We start from the raw sequence: 14,923 nt of genomic DNA on the forward strand, positions 1-14,923 counted from the left end.
CTGTTAGGATCATTCACCGAAGGAAAATGTCTCATTCACTATTAAAAAAAAAAAAGGTTTAAGGACAACTGAAGTGAGAAGAATATGGAGGCTGCCATATTTATGTCCTTTTAAAGCGGACCTGAACTCAGAACTTCCTCTCAGCTCTAAAAGATAATCAGCAGCATAACGACCTTTAAAGAAAAACATTTCTTTGTTAAAGCTGATACAAAGTCCTGCAATAATTCTGCAGTATGTCTACTTCCTGCTTTCATGGAAGCAGACATATTGTTAACATCCTGTGTTTACCAATTAGCTTCTCTGCCAGGGCAACCAGTTGACACAGCTGAGAGATCAAATTACAACTTGTGATTAATCACAGATGAAGGAAAATTAGACAAGCTAAATTCTCTAAATACATACAGGGTGCATTTCTCTCTGTTTTCCTTTTATCCTGTGCAACAGTTCAGATGCACTTTAAAGGATACCTGAAGTGACATGTGACATGATGAGACAGACATGTGTTTGTACAGTGCATAGCACACAAATAACTAGGCTGCGTTCCTTTATTTCTTCCTCTGCCTGCAAGAGTTAAATATCAGGTATGTAAGTGGCTGACTCAGTCCTGACTCAGACAGGAAGTGACTACAGTGTGACCCTCACTGATAAGAAAGTCCCCTTTTTATCTCTTTTTTTGCTCTCAGAGGCCATTTTCTGCTAGGAAAGGGTTTTATTGGTGGAATTTCTTATCAGTGAGGGTCACACTGTAGTCACTTCCTGTCTGAGTCAGGACTGAGTCAGCCACTTACATACCTGATATTTAACTCTTTCAGGCAGATAAATAAAAAAAGGAACACAGCCTAGTTATTTGTGTGCTAAGCACTGTATATACACATGTCTATCTCATCATGTCACATGTCAGTTCAGGTATCCTTTAAGTATAATCTTTCATCATCAGCAAACATGACTGCCCCCCACTCTGACTGTGTCCTGCTGGATCTTCTTGAGTACAAAGACACTCAGAGATGCAAATAATTTTGAGTTACATGAAAAGTTCCTTCATATAATGCTTGAATTCGGGCCAATCAAATTAACTTCCTGTAATTTTTGATTGGTGCAATTCCAGGCTGCAAACAATTTCCCTACCAAATGACATAGGCTGGGCTCACATATCATGAAAGGCTCCATTTTATGTCAATGTTGTGTGCGGTTTTTGTGCATTTTTACTGCGACATTAGTGCGTTTGCCATGCGTTGTTCATGCGTTTTGCATGCGTTTGCGGTTTGCATATACAAAATGCATGAGTTTTGTATGTGTTTTCCATGCGTTTTAATATTTCCATTTATGCAAATCACTTGGAAGACAACAGCAAGGGAAAATACAACAAAAAAAAATGTTTTGGGTGAAAAAACGCATATAAAACGCATAGTAATGCATGATAAACGCATGCCATTGCGTTATCATTGAGTTTCATTATGTGTGTTTTGGCAGCGTTCCTGCATAATATGCAACAAAACCAGCGTTTTTAAAGTGTAACTGTCAGGCATAAAATCAAAAATCAATTATTTATTTTTATCTGGTAAGCAAGTAATAAGGATGCTAACCAGGCAATCCAAAAGTTGAAATCTCTATTACTTTTCTTGTTTATAAATGATCATTCCTCGGTTTACCTGACTCTTATTTGGTACGTTGCCGCACAAAGGAAGTTGCGGGGCATGCTGGGTTGTCTTTTTTTGCTTCTTTATTTCCCCTCAGACTTAACTAATGTGCAGAAGCAAAAAAGGACAACCCAGCATGCCCCGCAACTTCCTTTGTGCGGCAACGTACCAAATAAGAGTCAGGTAAACTGAGGAATGATCATTTATAAACAAGAAAAGTAATAGAGATTTTAACTTTTGGATTTCCTGATTAGCATCCTTATTACTTGTTTATTACCAGATAAAAATAAAGAATTGATTTTTGATTTTATGCCCGACAGTTACACTTCAAAAATGCAGGTGTGAAAACGCATAGAAAACGCATATGCGCTTTTTCTTGCTGCCCATAGGCATCCATTAACGGCAAAATTGTATTGTTTTATGCAACGCTAGCGTTTCTGCTATGTGTGCACCCAGCCATAAGCATTTAAAGTGAGTCTGAAACAACTCTGGGTCCTATAGAGCCTTCCCGTTCCTCTCCTGGTCCCTGCGTTCCACCGCTGGCACCCCAGTTAGCTGTTCCCGACCGATGAGTCGGAGACTGCACTCTCTCTGCCACTGCTGGAGGCTTCGGAAGTCTTTGGGAGCCTAAGTTCTCCTGAAAACGGGCCGTTCCATACTGCGTATGTGCTGCCGCGCGCTCTCGCACGTGCAGTACGGAGCCGCCCATCTTCAGGAGCACTCGTGCTCCCAAAGACTTCCACAGCCCCCAACAAAGGGAGATTTGAATGGAGGAGCGAGCGGTGGAAGGCGGGAAGGGCTGGTTCCATACTTTTTGCCACCTGAGGCAAACTTGTGAGGGAGGGATGTAGGTGAGTCATTGCACTTTTTGCTGCCTGGCTGAACGTAATTACATTATGAGAAAATAGCTGGAGGAGGAGAGCGGACGAGGGAGCCCCAGGTGAGGGGGGTGTTCCAACTGCTCCACCTTCCTGGCTGCTACCCTCTCAAGCTCGGCGCCCCCTCCCCCCACGGCCAGGCGGGCACTGCCCTCCCCCACTTCCGGGGCCTGAGGAACCTGCCTCCCCCCGCCTCATGGGCGGCCCGGGGCTGAACGAGGGAACCAGAAGGGGAACGGGGAGGCTCTATAGGACCCCAAGCCTACCCTCTCCTTAGGTAAGTATCTGTTTTGTTTTGTTTTATTCTTTGCTTCAGACTCCCTTTTAGTGATCATCTCTACTTATGTGCCATGACTTTCCAGCAAAGGTCTACTTTCCCAGTCTTCCCTTACAGATTCAGCATCATGTTTGGAGGACGGAGCATTTGTTCTGCTGTAATTAAAGTCCAGATGTTGGGCATATATCAAGCAGAGTTATTGCTGACTTCAAGATTCTAAAATTTCTCGATTACGAGGAAATAATTTATGAATATGACACACTAGACCTAGGAAATCCTTTTGCAATCTGTCAAAAGCCACTTGGCCCAATCTATTATTTCCTGCATTTTATTATTTATTTATGTTTAATTGTGATAATATTACAACAGTAGAAGAAAAAAAAAACCACACACACAGGCACAAAATAACTTAAAGAGCACCTGACACAAATACAACTTTATATCTGAATCTCTACTATGAAAATGAAGCAACAATTTGTACTGATCTGGAAGAGCTTTTTATGTTCTGTAAGGGCCCATTCACACTGGGGCAAATAAGCGGGCGATTCCCGCTAATCGTTGAATCGCTTTTTAAAGTGCTAGCGCAATACTAACTAATGGCAGTGATCTCACTGCGGCGATTGCCACCGATCGTGGGCGATTCGCGATTATCGGCAATCACAAAACATGCAACATTTTACCATAATTCAAGAGCAGGCATGGGCAAACTTGGCCCTCCAGCTGTTAAGGAACTACAAATCCCACAATGCATTTGCCTTTATGAGTCATGACTGTGGCTGTCAGACTCCTGCAATGCATTGTGGGACTTGTAGTTCCTCAACAGCTGGAGGGCCAAGTTTGCCCAGGCCTATTCTAGAGTGATTGTGATACGGTGCTTAAAGAGACTCTGTATTAAAAAAAGTTCTCCTGGGGGGTACTCACTTCAGTAAGGGGAAGCCTCTGGATCCTATTGAGGCTTTCCTCATCCGCCTTCGTCCCACGGCGGTCTCGCTGCAGCCCACTGAAAGCACAGCTGACAATTTGTCAGGCTGTGCAATATTTACCTTTCCCTGATCCAGCGGGGGCGCTGTTGCAGCTCTCTGCTCTGAAATAGGTGGAAATATCCAATCTCAGTCTGGTCCGCTCTACTGCGCAGGCACAGGAGACTTGCGTCTGCGCAGTAGAGCAGACCTGACAGGTATCGGCTATTTCCGCCTATTTCCGAGCCAAGAGCTGCGCCTGCGCTGGAGCCGGGAAGGTAAATATTTACATCCCCGCTGTTCCAGGCGCTTTTTAATTTTGTGTGTTTTTAAAAGCTTTTTCTATCCTCCACCATGATTATGGTGAACATGGTAAACTGACTTTGATACACTAATAAAGTTATTGATTATTACAGCTCATTCAATTGTTGCTCTAATTTCATTGTATAACTGCATGGTTGCGCTGTTCCCTAACAATTTTGAGGGTCAACCTCCCTGGCGGTAAGCCCGTGCTGAGCACGGGCTATGCCGCGCAGGAGGATTTCTCAGGCCCTGCTGGGCCGATTTGCATGATTTTTTTTTTTTGCAACACGCAGCTAGCACTTTGCTAGCTGCGTGTGCATTCCGATCGCCGCCGCTACCCGACGATTAGCCGCCGCTGCGCGCCGCGCCGCCCCCCCCCCCCCAGACCCCGTGCGCTGCCTGGCCAATCAGTGCCAGGCAGTGCTGAGGGGTAGATCGGGACTCCCAATGACGTCACGACGTCGATGACGCCATGGCGACGGGGGAAGCCCTCCAGGAAATCCCGTCCTTTGAACGGGATTTCCTGATTGGAGATCGCCAAAGGTGATCGAAGAGGGCGGGGGGATGCCGCTGCACAGTGGCTATCATGTAGCGAGCCCTCGGCTCGCGACATGATTAAAAAAAAATAAATTAAAAAACACTGCTCTGCTGCCCCCTGGCGGTTTTTAATAGACCGCCAGGGGGGTTAATCCAAAATATTTATAGATTAATATGTGTTCTACTAGGTCGTTGTTGCCGGGAATCTTTTTGATGTAACTGTTTGAGTGTACAACCTTAGTAATGCTATTATACAGTTTGTATGTAACGTGAGTGAAACTTTACCTGCGATGTTTGCGCACATAAAGTTCAATGTTGTTTTGTGCATACACCCCAGTGTTTGGTGTGCCCTCAATAAAAAAGTGCCCCACTCCCCCCCCCCCCCCCCCCCCCTTTACCCCAAAATAAATGTTACTACATGTAGAAAAATCACAGTCATTTTGCTCTCTTATGAGTTCCGGTGTTGCCTTTTGACTGTACTTCCTCTCAGTTTTAGCACTTTTAGCACTTTGTGCAACTGACGTGTATTTTTGGGTCTCTGCAAAACATCCCTTCTAAATATGTGGCCAAGATTCAAAGTGAAACCAGCAAATTTATGCGAAAAAAAATCCCTCCGCTTTACTGAAGAAACGGCAGCATAAATACGTAAGGCTGAAGAAACACTGAAATGAGATTAATATTTACAGGTGAGAAATAAAAATAAGCAAGGACTCAGCCTACAGCAAGCCGCATGCAAATTTGATTTATTTTTGCACGGACCGCAGCAGATTGCCGGTAGCAGATTTAACTGAAAGATAAAATTCAATTCCGCTGCTCTGTCTTTAACGTTGCGTTTTTTAACATCTAAAATACCATAATAACATTTACGTTAATTATGTAATTGCTGGATTTACTACACGGTTACTTTTTAATTTGAGAATATGGCTATAAACGTGTAATGTTTACCACTATATTTTGCTATTATAGCTTCAAACGAGGGAAATTTTGAAATCCGCCAAAGATTATACACAAACTGAGCATGTTGTATTAGAAACAGTATACTGATTCAGGGTACAAAATGACTTTGTGCTCGTAACAGACAGGGCCGGCGCTACCATGAAGCTAACTTAATCACATGATTCAGGTAGCAAAATGTAGGGGGTGGCGTTTGGACAACCTGACGCCTGCCTCTTCTCCACTATCCCGCCCGCCTTCCTTCCTGGCACACACACTACCCTCTTCATTCAACATCCCAGAATCCCCATCGTCATCAGACCGATGTCACCTGCCCTTCCCTATGACATCATAAACAGGCAAGGTGTCGATATATGCCTCTTATACAGGCACGTTATGGTAAAACTCTGTCACTGGCGAGTGATCACCGTGGGCAGTCAGAGGGGGAGCTTTGGCATGCGACCAATCAGGCGAGGTTTGCTGGCACCAGACCGGCCAATAACAGCCACCTGCTTCTCCTTTAGCTAAAGGGTGCCAATGATCTTGCAGACAAGACCACTGCACCATCATATTGGGCCAATCATTGCACTCAAACAGTAGCAGTGACATCTAATAGGTTACTACTACTGATCAAGTGCAGTGGTTGGCCCAATGATGGTGCCATGGTACCGCCAGCACATCTTCCAAAGTTTGCTTCATGCAGCAGGAGGTCTAGAACCGGCCCAGATAACAGCCCCAATTCTTCATGGCTCAAGCCCTGTACACACCTTCCATTTTGATTGGTTAATCACTGACTAATTTTATCACCATGTAGTATGACAATTTACCTACACAATCTGTTATCATAGTACTCAAAAGCTTTTGACGCTCACACGACATAGAGATGGTAAAATTGGCCAGTCATTGGCTTATCAAAACTGAAGGTAGGTACAAGACTTTAGATTTCAGATGATGTTGGAAATGTCCCTTTGAGACTTTAAAGGACAACTGTAGTGAGAAGGATATGGAAGCTGTCATATTTATTTCCTTTTAAACAACACCAGTTGCCTGGCAGCCCTGCTGATCTATTTGGCTGCAGTAGCGTCTGAATAACATCAGATCTTGTCAGGTCTAACAATAATGTCATAAACACCTAATCTGCTGTATGCTTGTTCAGGGTCTATGGATAAAAGTATTAGAGACAGAGGATCAGCAGGATTGCCCGGCAACTGGTATCGTTTAATATGAAATAAATATGGCAGCTTCCATATGCCTCTTGCGTCAGTTCCCCTTTAATCCATGCTGACATGATGTATGAAATTAGTCGGCTGCTTCGGCAACAGTTCAGGGCTGAGTGCTGTACAGATGCGCTGCCAGCCTAGGCTAGTTGTTATGGAAAGGAGAGGAGGCCAGCGACTTCTGAAAGAGTTGGGTGAAAAGGAGAACAATGAACTTTCTTGATGGCCACATTGGCCAAATGTCATCTAATGTGTGAGGCAGCAAAAGTATGAAAAACAATAGATGCCAGGCTACATTTCTTATCATCCCTGAAATCATGTGTCTCCATAAGGAAGCTGAACTTGTAACTCACAGGAAGTAGATGTAGCAATTGTAAGACCTCAATCTGCCAAGATTAAACTAGACAGAAGAGAACCTGACCCTGCATGAACATGATGCACAAGCAGAGCTACACAATGGCCTTTTCAATTTGAAAAGTCTAGCTTCCATTTTAATACTTAAATTTACACTAATATGATGACTTTGAGAATTTGCTTTGTTCAGATTTGGGATGGGTTTGGCTTTAAAGAGAAACTGTGACCAAGAATTGAACTTCATCCCAATCAGTAGCTGATACCTCCTTTCCCATGAGAAATCTATTCTTTTTCACACACGAATCATCAGGAGGCTCTGTATGGCTGATATTGTGGTGAAACCCCTCCCACAGGAAACGGTGAGGACCATGGTCCTGGCAGTTTCCTGTCTGTGAACCTCGTTGCATTGTGGGAAATAGCTGTTTACAGCTGTTTCCAACTGCCAAAAAAGAAAGCAGCATCTCCTTCCACTGACATCACGTGCCAGAAGTAAAAATGTCACCAAGTGATAAATGTCAGAATGTAAATTAGGGAGAGGAAAGCTTTTACAATGGGCAAGCACGGACTAAATCATTTATACATAATTACTGTAAAAATTAAGCACTTTTTTTATTTCATTATTTTCACTGGAGTTCCCCTTTAAAGTGCAACTGAAGCGAGAGGGGTATGGAGGCTGCCATATTTATTTCCTTTTAGGCAAAAACAGTTGCCTGGCCATACTGATGACCATCCGCCTCTAAACACCTGATCTGCATATGCTTGTTCATGGTCTATGGCTAGAAAGTAATAGTGGCAGAGGATCAGCAGGATGCCAGGCAACTGGTATTGTTTAAAATGAAATAAATATGGCAGCTTTCATATCCCTTTCGCAGGGGCGTGACTACAGGGGTTCAGCCCCTGCTACTGCAGGGGCGCCAAGGAGTGTTGGTAGGCCCTAGTAACCCTCCCTCCAATAGTGCAGATCAGGTGTTTCTGTGGTTACACTTACTATTGGTGTAAAGAGCATGATAGCCACACTTGTTTTATGACCCATGTGAGATGGGCCCCCAGGCTGTGAGGGTCTCCAAGGGGAGGCAAGGCAAGGGGTGGGAACATTAAGGGGGCCCTATCACAGCTTTCCTGGGAGGGGGGGGGGGGACTTAATTTCTAGTTATGCCCCTGCTTCAGCTGTCCTTTAAAAATACCCTACCATACATGTCTTGGTCCAGCTCTCCATTCCAGCCATTCTTATTTTGAAGACCATTTTAAGTATTATGAGTTCAGTGAAAATAACCCTCAAATACAAAAGTAAAATGAGCTATGGATTAGCGGTGGCTATTGGTGGCCTCACCTGTAGTGTCGGGAAAGATCTTCCTCTCCCAAGGTGGTAAAGTCACATTTGGTGCACGTGTGTTCCTTGCTTTCTTTGACGGTCAGCTGTCCATCAGCGACGTGCTGGTGATTCGGTTCCTGCTTGACCTCAGATGCCTGGCCTTCGTGGGCATTCTCATAGTGAAGGAGGAGCACATCTACATCAGGAGAGGAGAACGGGCATTGATCACACTGGTGTTTAACTCGTGGGCTACCTGTCACCCCAGCAGACAAGTGCAATAGCAAGAGCGCACAGTGAGAGCAATTACTTTTTTTGCAAGCAAAAGGGTAAGAAATCTCTCCGTGGTGTTTCTCGGGACTGCAGAGGCCTCTGGGACAGAACGGGCAATGTTTAATAGTACACTTGTGGATATTGTGGTGCTGTTGGTAATGGCGTAAGAGAGGACCCACCAGGATGACCTCTGGACTATGGCTTTTTGAGTACCTAAAGTCACAAAACTGACAATTGTAGCTGGTGACTATTAAATCCTCCGCTGGCTTAATGGAGAGGTCTTTCTTTTTGGCCAATCCTTTTTCTACTTTTGCCGAGAGCGGTTCATCGGAATTTTTGGCAATTTCGTTTTCATTAATGACCGATCTCCTGAAGATCTTGTCATTGGAGTCCAAATTAGGGCCCTCGGACCCCCCACCCCCATGCTGCTGGCTGTGATGTTCTAAAAGTTTGGCACTGCTGGAGGACTCGCAGCTGTAACTACAAAACTTGCACCAGTAGTAGTTGGTGTCATCGTTACCGTTCTGCTTGGAAGCATCTACCGGCTTAATAGGCACCGAATATCCAACTGGCACATCATCAGCTGACTTAACAGTGATTTTGTCTTGCCACTTTCCCATTTCACCAGGCTCGCAAGAACGCGGGACGGGGCTGGACTTATTGGACGATTTCTCTGTTGGTTTACCAGAATCAGAGGACACTTTCATTTTGTTTGGGTGCGTCTTTAGAAAGTGTTGCTCCAGCTCCGTCGAGGAGTTGCCCATGTAGGTGAAGTTGCAGAATTTGCAGCGGAAGTACTTTGTATTTCCTTGGCAGTCTGGAGTTTTGCGCCCGATGCCGATGAAGGTCCCACCGAAGGTCACCTGCAAACAAAGTAAGACATTCCTAAGTCAGGAATCAACAAGGAGACAATTCTGCAGCCTTGAAAATTAATAAAAAGTGTGTGTTACATGTATTAGTGCCTGGAGATGTTTGGAAATGCCAATTCCGCGGGAAATCTGAATTTTTGTAGTCACATCAAACATCAAGTCCGGGTACCAAATGTGTTCAAATTTTGGATAGAACCTCTTTGGGGGATTTTCTATAAACTCTATCCTAAAAGGAAGTGGGCTAGCAATTTCAACAGGGATAGGGACTGCAACAAATAAAACCTTTGGACCTAAGAAATTAGAACTACTAAATTTTACGACTTAAGAAATTAGAACTACTGTAAGATTTTTATTCCAGCCTTTGGGACCACCAGAAATCATGTTAAAACTATAGAGACCCACTGAGGGCTCAGGGACTGGAAGTGAGGAAGACATCCTGTGTATCAAAAAAGGAGGCAGAAATTAGACATGATCACATGTTCAGCAGTAACTAATCAAAGACCTGCCAGTCACCTGTTAATTTTGACCTCATGCTTCTCCATGAATTACACGGTATGTAAAAAATTATCTCTAGTCCTACTTTTTTTAACTGGCTGTCTAATATATTGCAGTGGAAGACATTAACTGACATCATCTGACTAATGACATAACAGGAAATAACCCAAAATATTAAAATGTCCTGTCTCTCCCCACCTACAGTAGAGTCTTGGTTATCCGGCACCAACAGGGATCGGCTGATGCCAGATAATAAGTGTTCTTTCTGGTTGCTTGAGACTAAATGTTAAAAATAGGCCTAACTAATACAGTACTATACCTCACTCTATAGACATACCATGAGCTCTGTATTTAAAGTTAAAATGCAGTAATTGAAAGTATATTAACCTTGAGGAAGCCGTGGAACCCACATCAGGGTCCACAAATAGCCTTAAAAGTTGGCCTTTACCACTGTGAGTACTGCCGGTGATTTGTGCTGGTTGGCTGAGACTCTATATCCAAAACTGAAAATAATTTTGCTTGGAATTCCACAATCAAGAGTTTACATTTGTTTTGTTTTTTTGTTTTTTTTTATTGTAAATGGAAAAACATATAAAAGTATAGCAACGTTTTTCAAACTCCATTTAATAATAACTGACATCTTCAAAGCCAAAATTAAACCGATAAACATTGTATACACTCAGATATTAAAGATATTGATTTAGCTGTTGAGCTTCCTATAACAGTGCAAATCTTTGCAATTTAATTATGCCTTATACTCAAAAGCCAATAACGGCCTTTTCTCAGGACCCCGCTAGCAGACTACATCACCCTCCGGCCACATTGCTTCCGATACATCAAAGTGCCGGGGATAGGCCTACATAGGAGGTGCTGCTGTAAAGATAACAAGATGTTTGGGTGAAGCAGAGAGCAAGGGCTCATTGCATCAGAGCATTATCCACTGGCCGTATATCAATCCTACAATCTGATCAGATGTGATTTACCGGTGCTTTAGTGTTTGCAGGGCACCATGATTATTGATGTAATGAAAGTGAGCCAGTAGCAGAGGCTGCCTTATTTATTTCCTGTAAAACAATGCCAGTTGCCAGGCTGCCCTGGCTTCAGTTATGTCTGAATCTCTTGTACAGAGCCACAATAATCCAACATGCATACAGAATGTTTCGTTCTAGTTGGTCCATATCAGTGCATGGCATGGATCAATGTGGCTTTATGTGGTAGGACTTGAAACACCCAGAGTTATAGATTACCCAGAAAGCTCATGGTGAACCAGAACGTCTAGGAATGTGGCTAAAAAGGACCAAAAAACTGCATATTCAGCAGTGATGCATTGTGGGACACCTCAGAAGCACACTCCAACCTAAACAGACGAAAATACCGTCTGTTTTAAGAAGGTACATTTCTGTTTTACATAAAATTAACAAGCTGACACATAATTGCATTCCAGCAGTTCTGGAAGCATTTGGCTTTAAGGGACAACAAAAGGGCATTTTGCATATTCAGCAGTGATGCATTGCGGGACACCAAATAATCACAAATACCTTCTGCTATAAGAAGGCAAATTTCTGTTTTGCAAAGTGTTTTAAAATCAATTGGTCAAATACTGCTGTATCTGTCGCCGAAGGGAGGCTTGGGAAGTCTTTGGGAGCCTGAGACATCCTGAAGATGGGTCACTCCATAATGCTCCCTCTCTTCCGCACTCCTGGATGTGCAGTATGGAGCAGCTTGTTCTTAGGTGAACTCAGCTCCCAAAGACTTCCAAAGTCCCCCACGGTAGAAGATTCAAATGGTAGAGCTGCCGCTGCAATGAGGGCCCCGGGAGAGGAGCGGAAAGGTGCTATAGGACCCAGAGCCTCCCATCACTCTCCTTAGGCAAGTATCTGGCTTTTTCTTTATAGCAATTCTTATTTACTTTAAGTAAGAAGTTTTAAATCAGGATGATACCATACTTGTAAGTAAGAGGTCTGGCTTGGTCTTTTTTATCTCCTAACACGTTCCTAAGAGTTTTGGTTCACCATGAGCTTGCTGGGCAATTTGGAACTCTGTGGTTAGTGTGGTCAGACTCTATCTAAAGCACTTGCCCTGCATACTCATTCTGTGTCTGTAGCTTTTTGCATAGGAGGCAAAGGACCAGCAGGACAGTGCGGCAACTGGCACTATCCAAATCCAAATAAATATGTCTCCATGTTCCTCTCCCTTCAAGATAAGTTTAAGCATCTGGCAAAAGTTCAACTTCTATCCCTTCCCCAAATTGAGAAAGAGAAACCTTTGACACTGTAAAGGTCAGTACCCACTACGCGATTTTCCCAACGATTTATCCACGGCTGGGGATTTTTTTCAGCGACGAGCAATTATTTCCGAGATCTTGTGATGTGGGTACAGGTGTGCAATCACATGAACACCGTTTAGTGATGTGCAGCGATAACACCGTCATGGCGGATCGGATCTTTAAAGAGATCCTGAGGCTGTACGTGGGGGGTGGGAGTTTAGATGGGATACAGGAGCATGTTGTCTGCCTCATGACATGCCTCAGTGCTCCCCCCCCCCCCCCCTTCCGCAGCTCTCTGCCCAATGGCAGCTCTGGAAAGCCTGCAAGAACACCCCCAGTAAGCGTTTTGAGCAGAGAATTCCTCTCCTCCCATTACCCTCCAAAATAGCAACAAATGTTGTCAATAATTTTGGGGGCTATAGCGTGCCCCCCCCCCCCCCCCCCACACACACACACACTTGCAGTTAATAAATACAGTTCTTGCAGGCTTTCCAGAGCTGCCATTGGGCAGCTCTCTCTCCCTGGCCACTCCCCCTGCCACTCTCCTGCCTCTCTGCAAGCTGGGAGAGAATCTCTCTCTTCTTTCAGGATTGTGACCTCAGAGGTCACAAAAGTGAAGCAATGTGCTGCAGGTGAATGGAGTGGTGGGGATGGCGGCTGCCTGAGCTGCCCAGCCCTCTGTATCAGGTAGTTTTTTTTTTTAATTATTTTATGAGCCCTCCTCAGGCTCTCTTTAAGATCCTAGACAACTCTGCGCAAAGTGCTGCAATCGCTTCACTTCCCGTTCGTGCCTGTCGTGCAAAGTGGCGTGAACCCGCCGACAACAACATGGATCGGGGAAGACTCGTTGTTGGGGAGGAGTCGCTGGGATCCATCCTCCTGCGTCACTACGTTGAGTATTCAGCTTTACTGGGCTGTGAGACCCCCCTCCAACACCCCCCCCCCCCCCCCACACACACACACTTAAAGAACAGCCCTAGAGTGCTATCAGCGGCTTTTCTGGCATGTGCCAGAGCTGCGAAATGGAAATCCTGGGCCTAGATACAACTGAAATCAATCAAATGCAAAATAAAGTCTAATAGGCTGGAGGAAAACAAACAGCAGACCTCGCTGCGGCCATCTATCACAGGGCAGCTGCGTGTCACCCATGTTGACGGCAGGTGAGTTTATTGCTGTTAATATTACCGGCGATGTCTATGTTAGCATGCAGGCTGTCTCGTAAAGTTAACTTTCTTTTAATTAAGATGGCTTGCAGCTCTCTCGGCTGCCTGCGCCTCCTTATTTAGCCGTCACTCTCGTGTAAACCTTGTTTGAAAGAAACAGGCCAGGTATTTCAAGACTTCCTTCTAAAAGTGATTTATTATATTCCGCCTAACCCTTATTTAATGCTTCACGCTATTACCAACTGTCATCCTTGCAGCAATCCACTCTGCGCAGCGCTTCCAATTTTAGACGTTCGCAACAACAACAAAAACATACAGAAATAAAGCAGATGGGGGGAGCAAAATTTATAACCAAACTCAGGCTTTGCGTTGCCTGCTTGTCGCTTTGGAAGATGCAAGTAGCTATTACTATACTTGTCTATGAGGCTTTTGCGCTTCTTGCTAACGTAGCTTCTACAAATGTACTGTAAAAAGTCACCTCTGCTAGAACATACAGCATGCCAGCAAATCAACTAAGAGCTTAAAGTGAACCAGAGATGGATCACTAGCGCTTATTTATACTTTCCCAGGGCTTCCTCTTTAAAGTACACTTTAAAGTTCCTCTTTGAAGTGTACCAGAGATAGTACACTAAGCTTAATTTATACTTACCTGGGGCTTCCTCCAGCCCCATGAGCAGCGCTGAGCCCTTCACTGTCTTCCCGCAGTCCTCCGTTAAGCTGCAATGACTTTTGGTAATCCGGGCAGTCATGGCACATTTGCGTCTTGGCCATAAACGCACCCCTCGCCAAGCTCCCGTCCCAGGGACAAATCCCTTTGCAAAAGCACTTTCAAAAAGTGCTTAACACAAAATCGTAGTGCGCCATGGAGCACTGGGAGGGGAGGGGGGGAAATGCTTAAAAAATTGAAAATCGCTGGCATCAGCGATTTCGATTTTAGATGTGAACAAAGCCTAAGCTGGAAGACATATCTGATGATCGATTATTTTCCCATTAAAGTCCTACACCCCATTTCCTTCACCATCCTTCCAAATTCCTGCTCTTTGCTGATTGGTTGAGGGAAGTTCAGTGAGCTGATGAAATCTGATCTATGCTGTGCTCACATGTGTTTCCAAAGCAAGCTAGCTATAACAGTGCAGTTTCTGGGAGGAAAAAAAAAAGGAAGGAAGGAAATTACATCAGGATTGGCTTCAATCAGAGGAAATTAAGATGGCAGATGCCAGGAACAGGATTCTCTTTATTTACTACAGTACATACAATTCACTGCAATCAAAACGAGGACAGTACAATACATCTGTGATGATTTGCTCAGCTGCCTGTGCAGACAGGCAGCCCTTTGACCATTGTGTAAGTTTGCATGCTGCAGGACTCTGGAAAGAAGAGTTTCTGTCAGTTTTGCAGCTTGTGCTTGCAGAGGAATTTGCATACGTTGTCATGCAAATTGCCTGGCCACATT

The 14,923-nt window shown here is 44.3% G+C and overlaps 1 protein-coding gene across 13 annotated transcripts in view; it reads right to left on the reverse strand.

Moving 5' to 3' along the window:
• Nucleotides 1–14,923, reverse strand: part of TRPS1 (transcriptional repressor GATA binding 1) — a 415,290-nt gene that overhangs the window by 191,961 nt on the left and 208,406 nt on the right. For 12 of the 13 annotated variants that reach the window (XM_068237943.1, XM_068237938.1, XM_068237932.1 and 9 more), the window contains one exon: nucleotides 8,426–9,540. In XM_068237943.1, coding sequence (XP_068094044.1) covers nucleotides 8,426–9,540 — 1,115 coding nt within the window. The remainder of the gene's footprint in view (nucleotides 1–8,425; nucleotides 9,541–14,923) is intronic. The other variant, XM_068237944.1, reaches the window with a different exon arrangement.

This window comes from Hyperolius riggenbachi, chromosome 5, assembly GCF_040937935.1.
Source record: "Hyperolius riggenbachi isolate aHypRig1 chromosome 5, aHypRig1.pri, whole genome shotgun sequence".
Taxonomy (NCBI): Eukaryota; Metazoa; Chordata; class Amphibia; order Anura; family Hyperoliidae; genus Hyperolius; species Hyperolius riggenbachi.